Source organism: Petromyzon marinus, chromosome 27 (assembly GCF_048934315.1).
Source record: "Petromyzon marinus isolate PM22_M1 ecotype Great Lakes invasive population chromosome 27, UKy_Petmar_22M1.pri1.0, whole genome shotgun sequence".
In the NCBI taxonomy this organism is placed as follows: domain Eukaryota; kingdom Metazoa; phylum Chordata; class Hyperoartia; order Petromyzontiformes; family Petromyzontidae; genus Petromyzon; species Petromyzon marinus.
The window spans coordinates 7,152,945-7,166,318 of record NC_133693.1 but is presented as its reverse complement, the minus strand read 5'-3'; the positions used below and the strand labels follow the sequence as shown (position 1 = coordinate 7,166,318).

General features: G+C 52.3%; 1 protein-coding gene across 2 annotated transcripts in view; it reads left to right on the top strand.

Annotated features, from left to right (window-relative positions):
- Nucleotides 1–12,118, top strand: part of LOC116946586 (EMILIN-1-like) — a 34,204-nt gene extending 22,086 nt beyond the window's left edge. For both annotated transcript variants that reach the window (XM_076070072.1, XM_032961643.2), the window contains exons 5-9: nt 161–1,902; nt 2,231–2,432; nt 3,683–4,177; nt 4,855–4,980; nt 5,788–12,118. In XM_076070072.1, the coding sequence (XP_075926187.1) occupies nt 161–1,902; nt 2,231–2,432; nt 3,683–4,177; nt 4,855–4,980; nt 5,788–6,203 (2,981 nt within the window). In that variant the 3' untranslated portion in view covers nt 6,204–12,118. The remainder of the gene's footprint in view (nt 1–160; nt 1,903–2,230; nt 2,433–3,682; nt 4,178–4,854; nt 4,981–5,787) is intronic.
- Nucleotides 12,119–13,374: the final 1,256 nt, after the last annotated feature.

Below are 13,374 nucleotides of genomic sequence, written 5' to 3'. Positions count from 1 at the left end.
ACACGGCACGCACGCAGGGCACGATTGGGAGTCGTGCCTTTCCTGCTGTTTGCGAGCTCACCTTCGGGCCTCGTTATCGTTACATCTGTCCGAATTGCCACCCTAACGGCGCCATCTCCAATCGCCATCGCATCCCCCCCCCCCTCCTTGCGCGTCGCAGCCAACGGCCACCGGTTCCGTCAGCTGGAGAGCGACGTGCAGCGCCTGGCTCAGAGCGTGAACACCCTCTCCAGCACGGTGCACAGCCTCCAGCGGGCGTTCCTCGAGGACAGCAATCAGCTGCGCAGCCTGCTCAACACCTACGGCAACAGCCTCAGTAGCAGCAGCAGTAGCAGCAGCAGCAGCAGCGTTCTCAACGGAGCCATAGGACACGCGCCCGGCCGCGGCGGGGAGGCCGGAGGCGCGGCCCCCTGGCTCGGCGACATCATGGGCAAGATCGCGCAGGTGAACGAGACGTTGGCGCGCAAGGGCAAGGTGCTGGACCACCTGCAGGGCGCCGTGACGGGCCACGGCGCCCGCATCAACGAGATCCTCGACAAGGTCGGCGGGGGAGCGGCACGGCCGCCGCCCCAGCAACCGCCGAACGGCGCGCTCGACCGCAGGCTCGCCAAGCTGCGCGGAGAAATCGTGAACGAGGTGCGGTCGGCGCTGGACAAGGAGCGCGGAGGGGCGGGAGGAGGCGGCGGCGGTGGCGCGTGCGGCTGCGCGTCCGAGCTGTCGGCGCTCGAGGAGCGGCACCAGCACTGGCGGGAGTCGGCGGAGCGGTCGCACGAGCAGCTGTCGTCCACGTGCCGGGCCCGCGTCGACGAGCAGGCGCAGCGCCTGCGCTCGGAGTTGGACGGCCTCGCCGCGGGGGCCGAGGCCTGCTGCTCCGAGCTGGGGCGGCGCGTGAACGCGCTCGAGAGCAACGCCAGCTCGACGGCGGCCGCGCTGGCGGCGGCGGCGGTCGACGGCGGCGGCCGACGCGACGGCACCGACCTCCTCCGGGAGCTGCAGGAGCAGGGCAAGCGCCTGAGCGACGCGGAGGCGCGGCTGTCGACGGCGCTGAGCGGCACGCAGCAGTGCTGCCGCCACTGGCAGGAGACGACGGGCGAGATGCTCCAGGAGTCGGTGGGCTCGCTGCGCGGGGAGATGAACGCCCGCTACGCGCGGCTCGGCGAGGAGGTGGCGGCGCTGCGGGCGGCGCTCGACGGTCTTGCCGCGCCCGGCGTTCCCCGCGACGGCGGCGTCGGCGCCGAGCTCTTGGGCGACCTGCGGCGCCGCCTGGCCGGGGCGGAGGAGCGGCTCGCCGCGCTGACGGGCGCCCCGCCGCCGGACCCCCGGCGCGTGGACTCTCTCCTCGCCCGACACCGCGCCACCGTGGCCGCCAACCTCTCGGCGCTGGCGGGCGAGGTGCGGCGTACGGGGTCGCGCGTCGACAAGGTGGAGGAGGCGCTGCTGGGGCTGGGCACGGGAGGAGCCGCGTCCCCGAGCACCGACGACGACGACGAGTGCCCCAGGGGCTGCCGCGAGGAGGTGTCGCGGCTCCGCGATGAGGTGACGGAGCGGTGGAGGAGCACGGCGGCGGAGTGCGACGCCAACCGGCAGCGGATCCACGCCGTCAACCTGACCGTCTGGCAGACGCCCGGTGGGAGGCGGGGATTATTCGGCGGGGTCACGGGCGACCGAGGGGGTGACGAGGGCGAGGAGGAGGGGGAGAGCGGAGCGGGGGGCCGCTCCCCGCTGGACGTGGTGCGGGAGCGGATCGGGGTGCTCAACGAGTCGCTGGGGGAGGCGGAGGGGCGGTTGGACGCCCGCGTGTCATGGGTGCGGGAGGCGTTGTCCAATCAGAGCGCGGTGATCCGGGGTCACGGCGGCGCCCTCCAGAACCTCAAGGGAGAACTCTCCGACCTGTGGAACGAGGTGAGGGTCACGGGGGTCCGGGGCATCGACCAGGGGGTCCGGGGGGGTCTGGTGTGGAGGAGAGGGGGGGGGGGTTGGTCCTGGGGTCCACGGGGTCTGGGGGTTCCAGGGGTGAGGAGAGTCCAGGGCGTGTGACCAAGGCAAAGCGTAAACGTTTCCAATGCTCGCAGTTTCCGTAAATTTTGCAGCTTCCCCCGCACCTCCGTTCAGCACGGTTGGCTACGCACGGTGCAAACAGGTTCAACACATGTACGTACCTATTACCGCACCTCTGATCAGCACGATTGGCTACGCACGGTGCGAAAGAGGGGGGTGACGTTGTGCCCAGGTGGAGAGCGGAGGGCGCGGTGGCGGCGGCGGCGCCGGCGCGTGCTGCGAGGAGCTGGAGCGGCGCGTGGCGCGCCTCGAGGGCGACGCGGCGCGCGTGGCCGACGCGTGCGAGCGGGAGCGCGCGAGGACCGGGGAGCGCGACGGGCGGACGCAAGACGCCCTGCAGCACCTCAACGGCACCCTGCACAAGCTGACCATGGGTGCGGCGGCGACACGCAGGCGTCGGCGCCGCCGTCGTTATCGCAATCGCTGATTTTCCACCTCGTTTGCCCTCGCAAGAACAATCCTTCCCCCGTAGCGCATTGTGCCAGCAATATTTTTTCTACTTTACTTTTAGTAATACATTCGTTTATTTGGTCGTCAGACTTTGTGATTATTTAAGGGTCTGTCTGGTACCCGGTAGCTAATAATAGTGTGACTATTCACATGCCAATTTAAGAACTGGTCATCAGGCCCCATAGTGTAAACAAGTACAGTCTTCCTACCGATATTAGGAAGCCACTGGAGCTATGCACTTTTAAATCTTAACTGTTGTCCTTCCCCCGCACCTCTGATTAGCACAGTTGGCTACGCACGGTAGGAAAGAAGTTCAACATATGTATATATAGTTGCCAACCCCTATTAACTCTATCTCTCTGGCCTATCTGCTTATGTGCCATGAAGAAGGGTTATTGCCCGAAACGTCGCCGATTATATATATTTCATCTCCCAAGGCCACAACAATAATATTGACGAGTGTGTTGAGGATATTTTGTCAATTGTGCTTCTCCACCACTGACAACGCAGCACCAGCAGCATCAGCAAATAATAATTACATTTGTTATAATTTCCTATGAACCGTCATCATTTTGAATTGGAACCCTGGCACAAACTGATGATGTTGATGGGTGTGATGCCAAAGATGGCAGCAGCAGTCTTGTCATCATTTTCAAAGCATTGTCCACTGTGTCATTTTAAACGTGTATTTTGTAACTCCTGTCATTCGTGATGAGCAATCATTGTTTTACAATCGTCATCGTCGAGATCATAATCGTCGATGTTTTAAATGAGCTCATCATCACCAGAAACGTGATTAAAAGCACAACCGGTGTAATGAGTTACTCCCGACCGTTTTGAAACGTAACGCTTTTCAAACGGACACGTCAACAATCTTGATTGTGTGTACTTGCAACAGTGTGTACTTGCAAACGTTTATTGGTTTGTCATTGCATACATCCGGAACGGAGTAGGAGGTGGTAGGGGTGAGGCTGCGTTGGAGCACTTTAATTCTCGCTTAGGTGATCCAGTATACAGCGATGCGCAATCCACGTGCACGCGTGAGTTTTCTAACTTGTGACAACTTTGACTCCTTTGTCGTGCACGTATCTATACGCTTACATACACGCGCGCACACACACACACGCATGTATGCATGTCCCACTATCTGGAACCCCCCCCCCCCCCGCCCCAGATTGGAGGACCCGCCACGCCATGCCAGGCCCCCCTGGTCCCAGCGGCTCCCCTGGTCCCAGTGGACCCACTGGCCTCCCTGGTCCCAGTGGCCTCCCTGGTCCCAGTGGCCTCCCTGGTCCCACGGGCCCCCCTGGTCCCAGCGGACCCACCGGCCTTCCTGGACCAACCGGCCCCCCTGGTCCCAGCGGACGCACCGGTCCCCCTGGTCCCAGCGGCCTTCCTGGTCCCAGCGGCCTTCCTGGACCCACCGGCCTCCCCGGTTCCAGTGGTCTTCCTGGACCCAGTGGCCCAGTCGGCCCCATCGGACCCACCGGGCACCCAGGCGCTCCGGGTCTTGCTGGGAATTCTGGGATGAACGGCCTCCTAGGGCCCCCCGGCTTCCCCGGCTCCCCCGGGACTCCCGGGACCCCCGGGGCCCAAGGACCCCCTGGGCTCAGAGGGGAGCGTGGACATGACGGCCTCCCTGGCCAGCCTGGAGTGCAGGGGCCAGCAGGTGACTGCAGTGTGTGCGTCAGCGTGTGCATCAATGTGTGGGGAGCGGTTGTGTAGCAGTTAGTGTGCTGCGCTATGAGCCCGGAGACCCGAGTTCGATTCCCGCTCATGGCCAACACCGGTGACAATTATTTGAACCGGCCTGCCTTAGGTCGACTCAGCCTCAAATGAGTACCTGGTGTGGTGTGTAAACATCGCCACTGGGGAGACAAAGGCGGCCAGGCGTGGTGTTGGCCACCCATCTCCTCGTGTGCCGTGCTGGCCTTCGTAGGTGCTCGCTAACAACACTTGTCCCAACAGTCTGTTAATGCTATACGGGGGATCTTTGTCTTTTTTTTTGTCAGTGTGTGTGTCAGTGTGGGGAGCAGTGGCGCAGAGGTTAGTGCGCTGCGCAAGGGCCAACACCTGGTGAAATGTGTAAACTTCGCTACTGGGGAGACACAGGCTGTCGGGCGTGGTGCTGGCCACCCACTAAATTCTGTGCCGTGCCAGCCAGCCTCCATAGCTGCTCGCTCACAGCACTTGCCTCAGAACTCTGTTCAGGCTACTTACTCACTCATCCTTGCTCCCTGTGGAGCATAAGGCCGCAACAAGCCCACGCCATGCCGGACGGCCTTTGGCATCTTTCTATTGTTCAGGCTACACGGGGGATCTTTCTCTTTGTTTGTGCGCGTGCAGGCAAGGACGCCATCTCTCACCGCGTGGCCTTTACCGCCGCCCTGAGGTACCGGCCGCCTCACGACGAGGTGATCCACTTCAACAACATCCTGCTCAATGACGGAGGGCACTACAATCCCAACACCGGTAAGTGGCTCCGTGTCCACCGACTCGCCTATCACCCCCCACTCCTCCTCTCTCAGCTCGCTCGACCCCCATGTCAACTCTTCTGCCAACTCATTCGCTCGCCCACCAATAAAGGTCTCCCACAACTCGCTCAATTCCCCATTAAATGCTCGCCCAACTCATTCGTTCACTCGCCAATGAACTCCTTTCCCAAATGTCTCACTTGCTCACCGATAATGTCCTCTCCCAACTCACTCACTAAATCTGCCATCAACCGCTCTCTCCATCCACTCGCTCACCCTTAGACTCGCTCGCTCGCTCACCCATTGACCCTTCTTAAGACCTCGCTCAGTCCACATAACGTGTTGCACTCTTGTCAATCACACCTTCAACAGTGCCATTTGTCACTGGCCACATTTGTCGCTGGCGCCTTGGGCTTTTGGGCCTATGCACAGCAACCGTGAAAGTGTTGTTTTTAATCTGCACTTTTATTTATTGAGGGACTGTGTGTTGTCTTGGTGTGATCTGGGACTGTTGTTGTTGTTTTGCTGCCTTGCCCCAAGCTTGCGTTTGGTGTTGGAAAATCGGAAAGGAATTGATGTAGTTTTGCAATTTGTAGGTTTTTTTCATTTACTAATCATGACTTGCTTCCTTTTTTATATTTTGCACTCCTTTGGGTTTTTGTATTGTTTGTTGAAGTAGCTTTCTGACCCGCCCCTACCGGACATCTGTGAAAAAGAGCTTCATAGCTCATCGGTATTCCTCCTCCAGTCCAAATGAAGAATTCTGACGATTCTCATTCCGCTTGCCGTCCCGGCCACGGCGCAGGCATGTTCACGGCGCCCATCTCGGGACGGTACCTGGTGGGCGCCGTTCTGGTGGCGGAGAGGGGCAGCAAGGTGTTCGCCATCCTGAGCCGATCCAACGTCTCGCTGCTCCACCTCGACTCGGAGGGCCCGAGGGCCGAGGAGATTGAGAAGGCGCAGGGCCCGCGGCGGGCCGACGGCGCCCAGCCGCCCGGCGTGGCGGTGCTCCACGCCGTGCTGCCGCTGTCCGAGGGGGACACGCTCTGCCTGGAGCTCGTCGAGGGGCGGCTGCACGCCTCGGACGACCCCTACTCCACGTTCAGCGCCGCGCTGCTCTACGAGGACAAGGACGTGCATCACTACGCTGTCGGCTACGCCGACGACGACCGGGACGACGACGGTGACGACGACGGTGACGACGATGGCGGGGACGGTTAGGGGGAGAATCCGCGAGCGTCGGGAGGTCGAGGACGTTCACGCAGGTGGCATTCTTCTCGGACCACTGCCGACGCTGTGCAGACGCTGCTGGTTTTAGGCCGAGCCCACCTTGGCGAGGCACAGGCCGAGTTGAGAGTTGAGTGTGCCGCACGTGAGGATGTGGAATGGAACTCTGGTCGACGGGATTATAGTTGTGCTAGTGTACTTGTGCGACAAGCGTGCACTCGGAGATCACCCATGTAGCCTTATAGAATGCTGCTTTGGGTAACTGCTGTTAGCGAGCACCTATTGAAGTCGTAATACACATACACACACACACCAGTGACAAAGGTTCTTTGTATAGCCTTAAAGATATGTGGGGAAAGTTATCTTCGAACCTGATAAGGCCGGCACAGCACATGAATGGGTGGTGTAGCCACCAGCACAAACAGCCACCTTTGTATCCCCGGTGCTAATCTTTACACACATCAACAGGTACCCATTTTAGATTGAGTCGAACTAGCAGAGACCCGGAGCATGTTCAGATATCACCCACCACTGATGTTGGTTGTGTGGGAATCAAATGGAGGTTACCCAGTTCAGAGTGCAGTGCAATAACCACTACACCACTGCTCCTCACAACATACACACACACTTCATGTACATACGTACATATGCAACAACAATCACATACACACACACGTACTAATATACTACAATACATGCACACATACATATGCACATTCCTACAATAAAGGCACCTAGAATTGCAAATGTGAAGATTAAAAGGAGAGTTCATAGACAAAACCTGATATCTTTCATGTGCACTCATAGTTTCATTGGCTGTGCCTAGGTTTAAAAATTTACAGTATTTATTTAACTTCAGCTAAGGTATTTTAAAGTAACGGTGATCACATGAAGGGTTTTCAACATCAGCATTACTTAGAGTATTATAATCGCTGTTAAATTTTGATTTAAAGCTTTCGTGACTGCAGGGATTCATATTCTTGGTTCTTTCGGTAAAGTCACGTAGAAGGGAATTATATTTTATTATTTTATTGTTTCCCTTCTACGTGGCTTTACCGAAAGAACCAATAATATAATCGCTGTTATTATTATTACTCAGGCCATTCTTGCATTTCTGGCCCCATAGCAATAACTGCAGAGGAATCTTCTTCAGTTATTTTTTACTCCTCCCTTCCCACTCCACAATCTCCACCCTGCCGGCTAGTTGGGTTTCATCAGTGCATTGTCATTATTGTCATAATAGCTTGGCCGGTGAAGGGCCAGGTTTGTGATTTCACTGTTGTGAGTTGACTATGCTGGTTAGGGTTGACTCAGCCTTACCATTCGTCATCATCAATAAATAACAATCATCGTCATTAATATATCACCAACATCAATAAAAAAATGATCGATTTATCATCAAAGAAAATTTACATCACCATAATCCTCATCTTCACTCAATATCATCACAATCAACATAGCAATCACCATTATCATCATCTATAAACATAATACTACAACCATAACCTCCCCATACAGCCATCATCATAACCAAAACCATCACCACCATTACCATCATAACCATCATCATCATAACCATCCCTACTGGGTGGATACAATGAGCACCAATGATGCATAGAACTCAGAAACAGTAATTGTTGCATTCATCAGGAGACATGGTTCTTGTCATAGTAATGTGGAATTTTCACCTCTGGCTCAGGACTGAGTGCGGAGATAAGCACTACCCAACTCTCTTGTGAGCGTGGGGACACATTCATGGTGACTATTATTATTGATCCCGACACAGAGAAATCGTACAAGGGTAAAAAAATAATAAGTGTATATTTATTATTTGTGAAATCGCAGTAATGCCTTGCGGTTAATTAATGAAGTGTGTTCAAATGTCTTTTAAAAATATATATATATACGTATGAGTGTACAAGGTATCATGACATGATGTCCAACGGGTGCCTATATAAAACTATGGCTGCCAAAAAGAATTGGGGTTGGTGGATCAAACGGGGATGGGCACTGTTTTATCGCTCGCAACAGGGCAGCTGGAAAGTTGCAAATACCAAGAGCTTGCAGCATGGAAGTGCACCCCCTGCTGCAATATGTGATGCGCAGTTTTGTATCCAAGTGCCCCGAATTACTTTTGACGCTCTTTAATTAAAAACGGGGCAGCGTTTTCTCCAGCTGCTGATGAACACCTACGAACCTAAAATAAATTACGCAAGTCCAGCTCGACGACACAGTTCTATTGAAGGGCGATACCTTGTGCTTATGACCAAATCGCCCTAAATGTACCCTCACTTATCAGCTCTCGGAAGTTAAGCAGGGTTAGCCTGGTCATTTACTTGCATGGGTGAACACCGGGCACGGAGCCCTCCCACACAAAGCCAATGACCCATCATTAGAATTGGCCAAGCATCCCACTGCAGGATCCTCCTGAAAACTAGTCTTGAGATTCATGCCACTTTTCCATTTGCACACCCGAGCTAATGTCAGCATGGGGCCAGCGTGGCGGGGATGTTTTTTTTTTCCCCCGCTGGTTATCTGCCGAGCCGAGCTGGTATCAGGTCGTGCTACGCTGACCTGGCACAAGACATCTGAATCCGGCTCAAGTTCAAGCCGTGCTCGGGGTGGTGTTAACGAATCGCAACGATGCACCTCGCGCCAGTGTGCGCACACCTCACGTCACGACGTTATCTGTTGCGCGTTACGTCAGTGGCACGGTCCGTGCAGTGGAAAAAAACAAACCCGTGCTTCCTGACCCTTGCCGCGCGGACTCGACATGTCCCAAGCACGGCTCTCGGATGTGCAAGTGGAAAAGGGTTATCAGTGAGGGCGTTCCCCGTTTAAATAATTGTGAATTATAATTGACATCGTTATGATGAGGCTGGCAGCTATGGGTAATGTGTTGGGCTTGTGCGGTCACCTCCCCTGAATTATGTGCTGCCTAAATACACGGAGAGGATGGAGGCGTCCCTTTCAATTAAAGCAGCCAATGCAGGCTTGCTTATCTTTTATTAACACCGATTTACATTTTGTGTGTTTTTATCTGAGAAGGAAACCGATATTTTTTTGGTTTAAAAAGAGGAAAATAATTACCGGGTGGGTTTGTGGACTCTGGCAACGCTTGGCAGTGTCGTTTGAGCAAAGTGCGCGTGAGCCAGTGAGGCGATTGGTGCTATAGACGTTATGCCAAAGATGTAACGTGTTACTATTACTGTACTGTATTAATGTCAGCTGTAGAGATTGGACTGTATTATGTTGTCAGATTTTGTCATTATTTAATCACAATGTCATTCATATTACTTTTTTTTATTGATATGATTATTATTACTTATCGGTGACAATTTATCATGTATCATCACTATCGCAGAATTATTATAGGTCAAACACTTGCGTTACACATTATACAATTTTATTGTCACATTGTAGTGTTAGAATGACGTGGGGTCGAAATGTTTTCGACAAAGCCTCTTCCAAAACACGTGTTGCACCGGCCTCAAACGATTGGCTTATTTAAAAGTCAAGACGGCCAACGCCGTTCCAATTCCGTCACGATAGCTTCTCTCCTCCCTTCTGCACAGCTGACGACAAAACTCTAAGAACTGTTCATCTAAATTTATTTTTTCTTATTTTTTTCGCCTCGGTCACTGACCACTGGGTGCCATTCCAATGCCACGGTTGGCTACGTACGGTGCGAAAGAAGTTCAACCAATACATATTACATATATGCCCTTGTTCACTATATTCTAAAATAAATTACAGCAATTAATGAGTCACCCCCCCCCTACCCATAATCACTGTCATTATTATACTACAATTGCCATGTAACTCAAACTATGGACCATATAGTAAACCACCGTAACCTGTGCTGCATCAGCAGAGGAAGAATAATAAAACGACACAATCTCCCACATGAAGCCCTCTCATGGCTAGCCAGCCTTGACATTGGCAATGAGCTGCTGAACACATTACTGTTATGATACGCAAGAAGAGGGAACGGTTGCTGCAAGTCAAATGCTGCAAGTTAGAGGGCCTGCTTGTTTGGGAGTTGTGAGAGAGACATTCTCCGGGAGCGATGTGAAGATTCATCCTCCTCCCCCTGCCATCGATTCTATGAATTGTTGCGGGCTCAGGGTCGCGATTCGCTCCAACGAACGTTTTAACATCGCGGTGAACACAGTGGCCTCTTTTAGCCGTTGGGCTCATGTGAGCCTATCACATTTAACATCGCATGCAAATCGGAAAGCATCGACTGTTTCAAATGCGATTTCAATGCATCAACGGATTAACCAACGCATCGTTACGCCCCTTAAGTTGCGAGTTCAAATCTCAGTCGGGGTTGTCTCAGCCAGTCACCCCTCTCATGTCAATAACATGAGCCTGTATGGTGGTTAGCCTGGCGATTTGCCTTCACAATCATATTATCCACCATTGGTTCAGGGCAGTGAAGGGGAGCTTGCATCTGTCCGATGCTCGTCTGAGTGGCAAAAACAACTTTCGACCAGATTTGTACGTTGACAAAATGACCAAAAAACGTTCTCGTTGATGAGAAATGTCAGCACGTTTTTGCCAAAACAAAATCACACAAAAAGTATCAATCACCAACAGGGGAAGTGGATGCTGACGTTGACCTGGACTCCTTGAGCGTAAACCTCTCCACTAAACAGGGGTGAGGAAGCCTCCTCCTTATCGAGGGTCAAATAGGACTATCGCATGGGTATCTTTGGCAGGCATTACCACGCAGGTTGTTAGCGTTATCCAATAGGTAGTCCTTCCCATGGTCAACAGCACGCTGGGAAACAACAGATCTTCTGCCAAACCGAGCCGCTTCACCCATGTTCTATTCTAATACGTTTTTTAAGTGTTATCCAATAATAAAGCAAACAAAAAACGAATGAGGGCCCACCTTTACCGCTCCATTCGATGCCTGTGGCTGCTTTCCCCTCGCTATTTCAAATCCAAGACTCTCCAAATGATGAGAAACCCCATCACCACAGCAGGGAAATGCACGCAGGCTGGAAAGCAAGTACAATCTAACAACACTCACAACTCCCATCATGCCTTGCACGCATGTTATGCGATTACATTGCATGCCACACATTAATCTCTTGAGCTGGTGATCTGGACAAGGCTGGGAGTATTGTACATACAATTTGCTGATCACATGGCACGCATGCCAGGCATGATTGGTATTGTGCCTTCCTGCTGCTTGTGCGCAGCAAACATTCTGCGTTGTTGTTCAATCACACTGTTTCATCCTCTCACTCGCCCAGTATGACGTCAGATGCTGTCCCGCGGAGTGATGGATAACACCATGTAACGCGATTTTTGTTCCCTGGGTAGTGTTATTTTTTAATTGCTTATGCCTAAAAAGTATAGAAAATGGCTATTATTATTCCCCACAAAACTTTGCTTTTGTGACCAGGACTTTATGTGAAGGAATGACACAAATGCACACCACGTTTTCTCATTGAAAATGGGTCAATTTCAAAATATCACTGTCCTGGTCACAAAAGCAAAGTTTGTGAGGAATAATAGCCATTTTTTGTACTTTTGAGGCATGAGCAATTAGGAAATAACACTTACTACCCAGGGACAAACAGTTTTTGTTACACAGTGTAATTATTGTGAGCAGCCCGTTTTGAAGTGGTAGGCCTCATGGGGGCTACAACTTGATAGGCTATAAAATATGTAAAGTACAGTATATATTTAAAAAAAAACATCAATTGAACTAAAGATAATGCATATGAATAAGAGTGTATAATTTTAACCTTTCACATTGTGTACTTTGAGAAATTTTGTTACAGATGCAAATTAACCTTCGGAGATGTGTGCTCATTGACGAAATAACTCTCCATCAGCTGTGGACTGTTGTCGCTTGAGTTGTCATAATTAAACTCATTTTCTCGATACCACTCTTGACTCTGCTGTCTCCTCTCTGCATTGTTCTCCCAATTTCCTTCCCATGGTGGCAACGGTGTCATTCATGTTATGGACAATGAAATGTCCACGTGGCGATAAGCCTTCACAGAGGCCGATCTTGACACCACTGGTACCACTTATTGGCAAGTCCACTCAGCTCCACATCCTCTACCACATCAGCTCATCTCTTCTCTAGCGCAAACCACGTCTGTTTAGCTCTCTCTATCCAGTCAATCAGAAGCTGCTTGGGCATGTGAGCTACATGATCAAGCCAAGGCAGCCTTGCCTGCCGGAAGAGCTCACTTATGAGTCTGTGTCCGGGTGAACAAACACAGTTTAACACACAGGATAGCACACATACTGGTGAGTACACACACACCGGTAAATGCAAACAAGTTCCACAGTTTAACAGGTGAATATACACAGGTGAGCGTACGCACATAAATGAACACACACAGTTGAACACAGGTGAATACACGCACAGGTCAATGCACAGACGTGAACACTGTTCAACGATTGCAGGTGCATCCACATGTGAGTGTACACATGCAGGTGAACACTATACACACAGATGAACACACAGTTGACTACACACAAACAATAGTGAGAATGAGAGGAGTTTGTATGTTCTCCCTCTGTTCTGCAGTGAGAGTGAGTACTATTCATCTGGCCTTGTCCCGATGTTGGAACGGCCTGCTTTGTGTCCGTCTCAAAAACCCAAGTTGTGCAGCAACAACAACAATACCTGCCATTCGCCATGAAGTGTCAGTTACCATGATCCTTATGTGCCAGGCTGGGTGCACTTTGGGGCCAAGTGAAGTAATTAAAATCCTCGCTGGTGTAACCTCACCAGCGAGACCCCGTTTTTGCCAACTCGCACTGACTAGTGTGGTGAAGTATGGTCATATAGCCCCTGCGATTGACACAACTTGGGGGAATCCTACATTCAGCAGTGGATTGACAAAGGGCTGCACATTATACAGTAGAACCTCGGGGATCGAACGCACCAGAACTCGAACAAAATCGGTGTTCGAACGATATTTCAGAACGTTTTTTGCCCCAGAAAGCGAACGAAATTCGGAGGTCGAACGGGCAATCGCGACTTGAAAGAACCTGTACGGCTGAGACGCGTGTGGGCAGCAGCGTGCGTGACGCTTGCCCAGACAAAGGTTTTACCTCCTTCTCACCACCTTCCACTCAAGCCATCAACTCTCTTTACTACAGGTAAAGTGAAGTTAAATTTTCATTT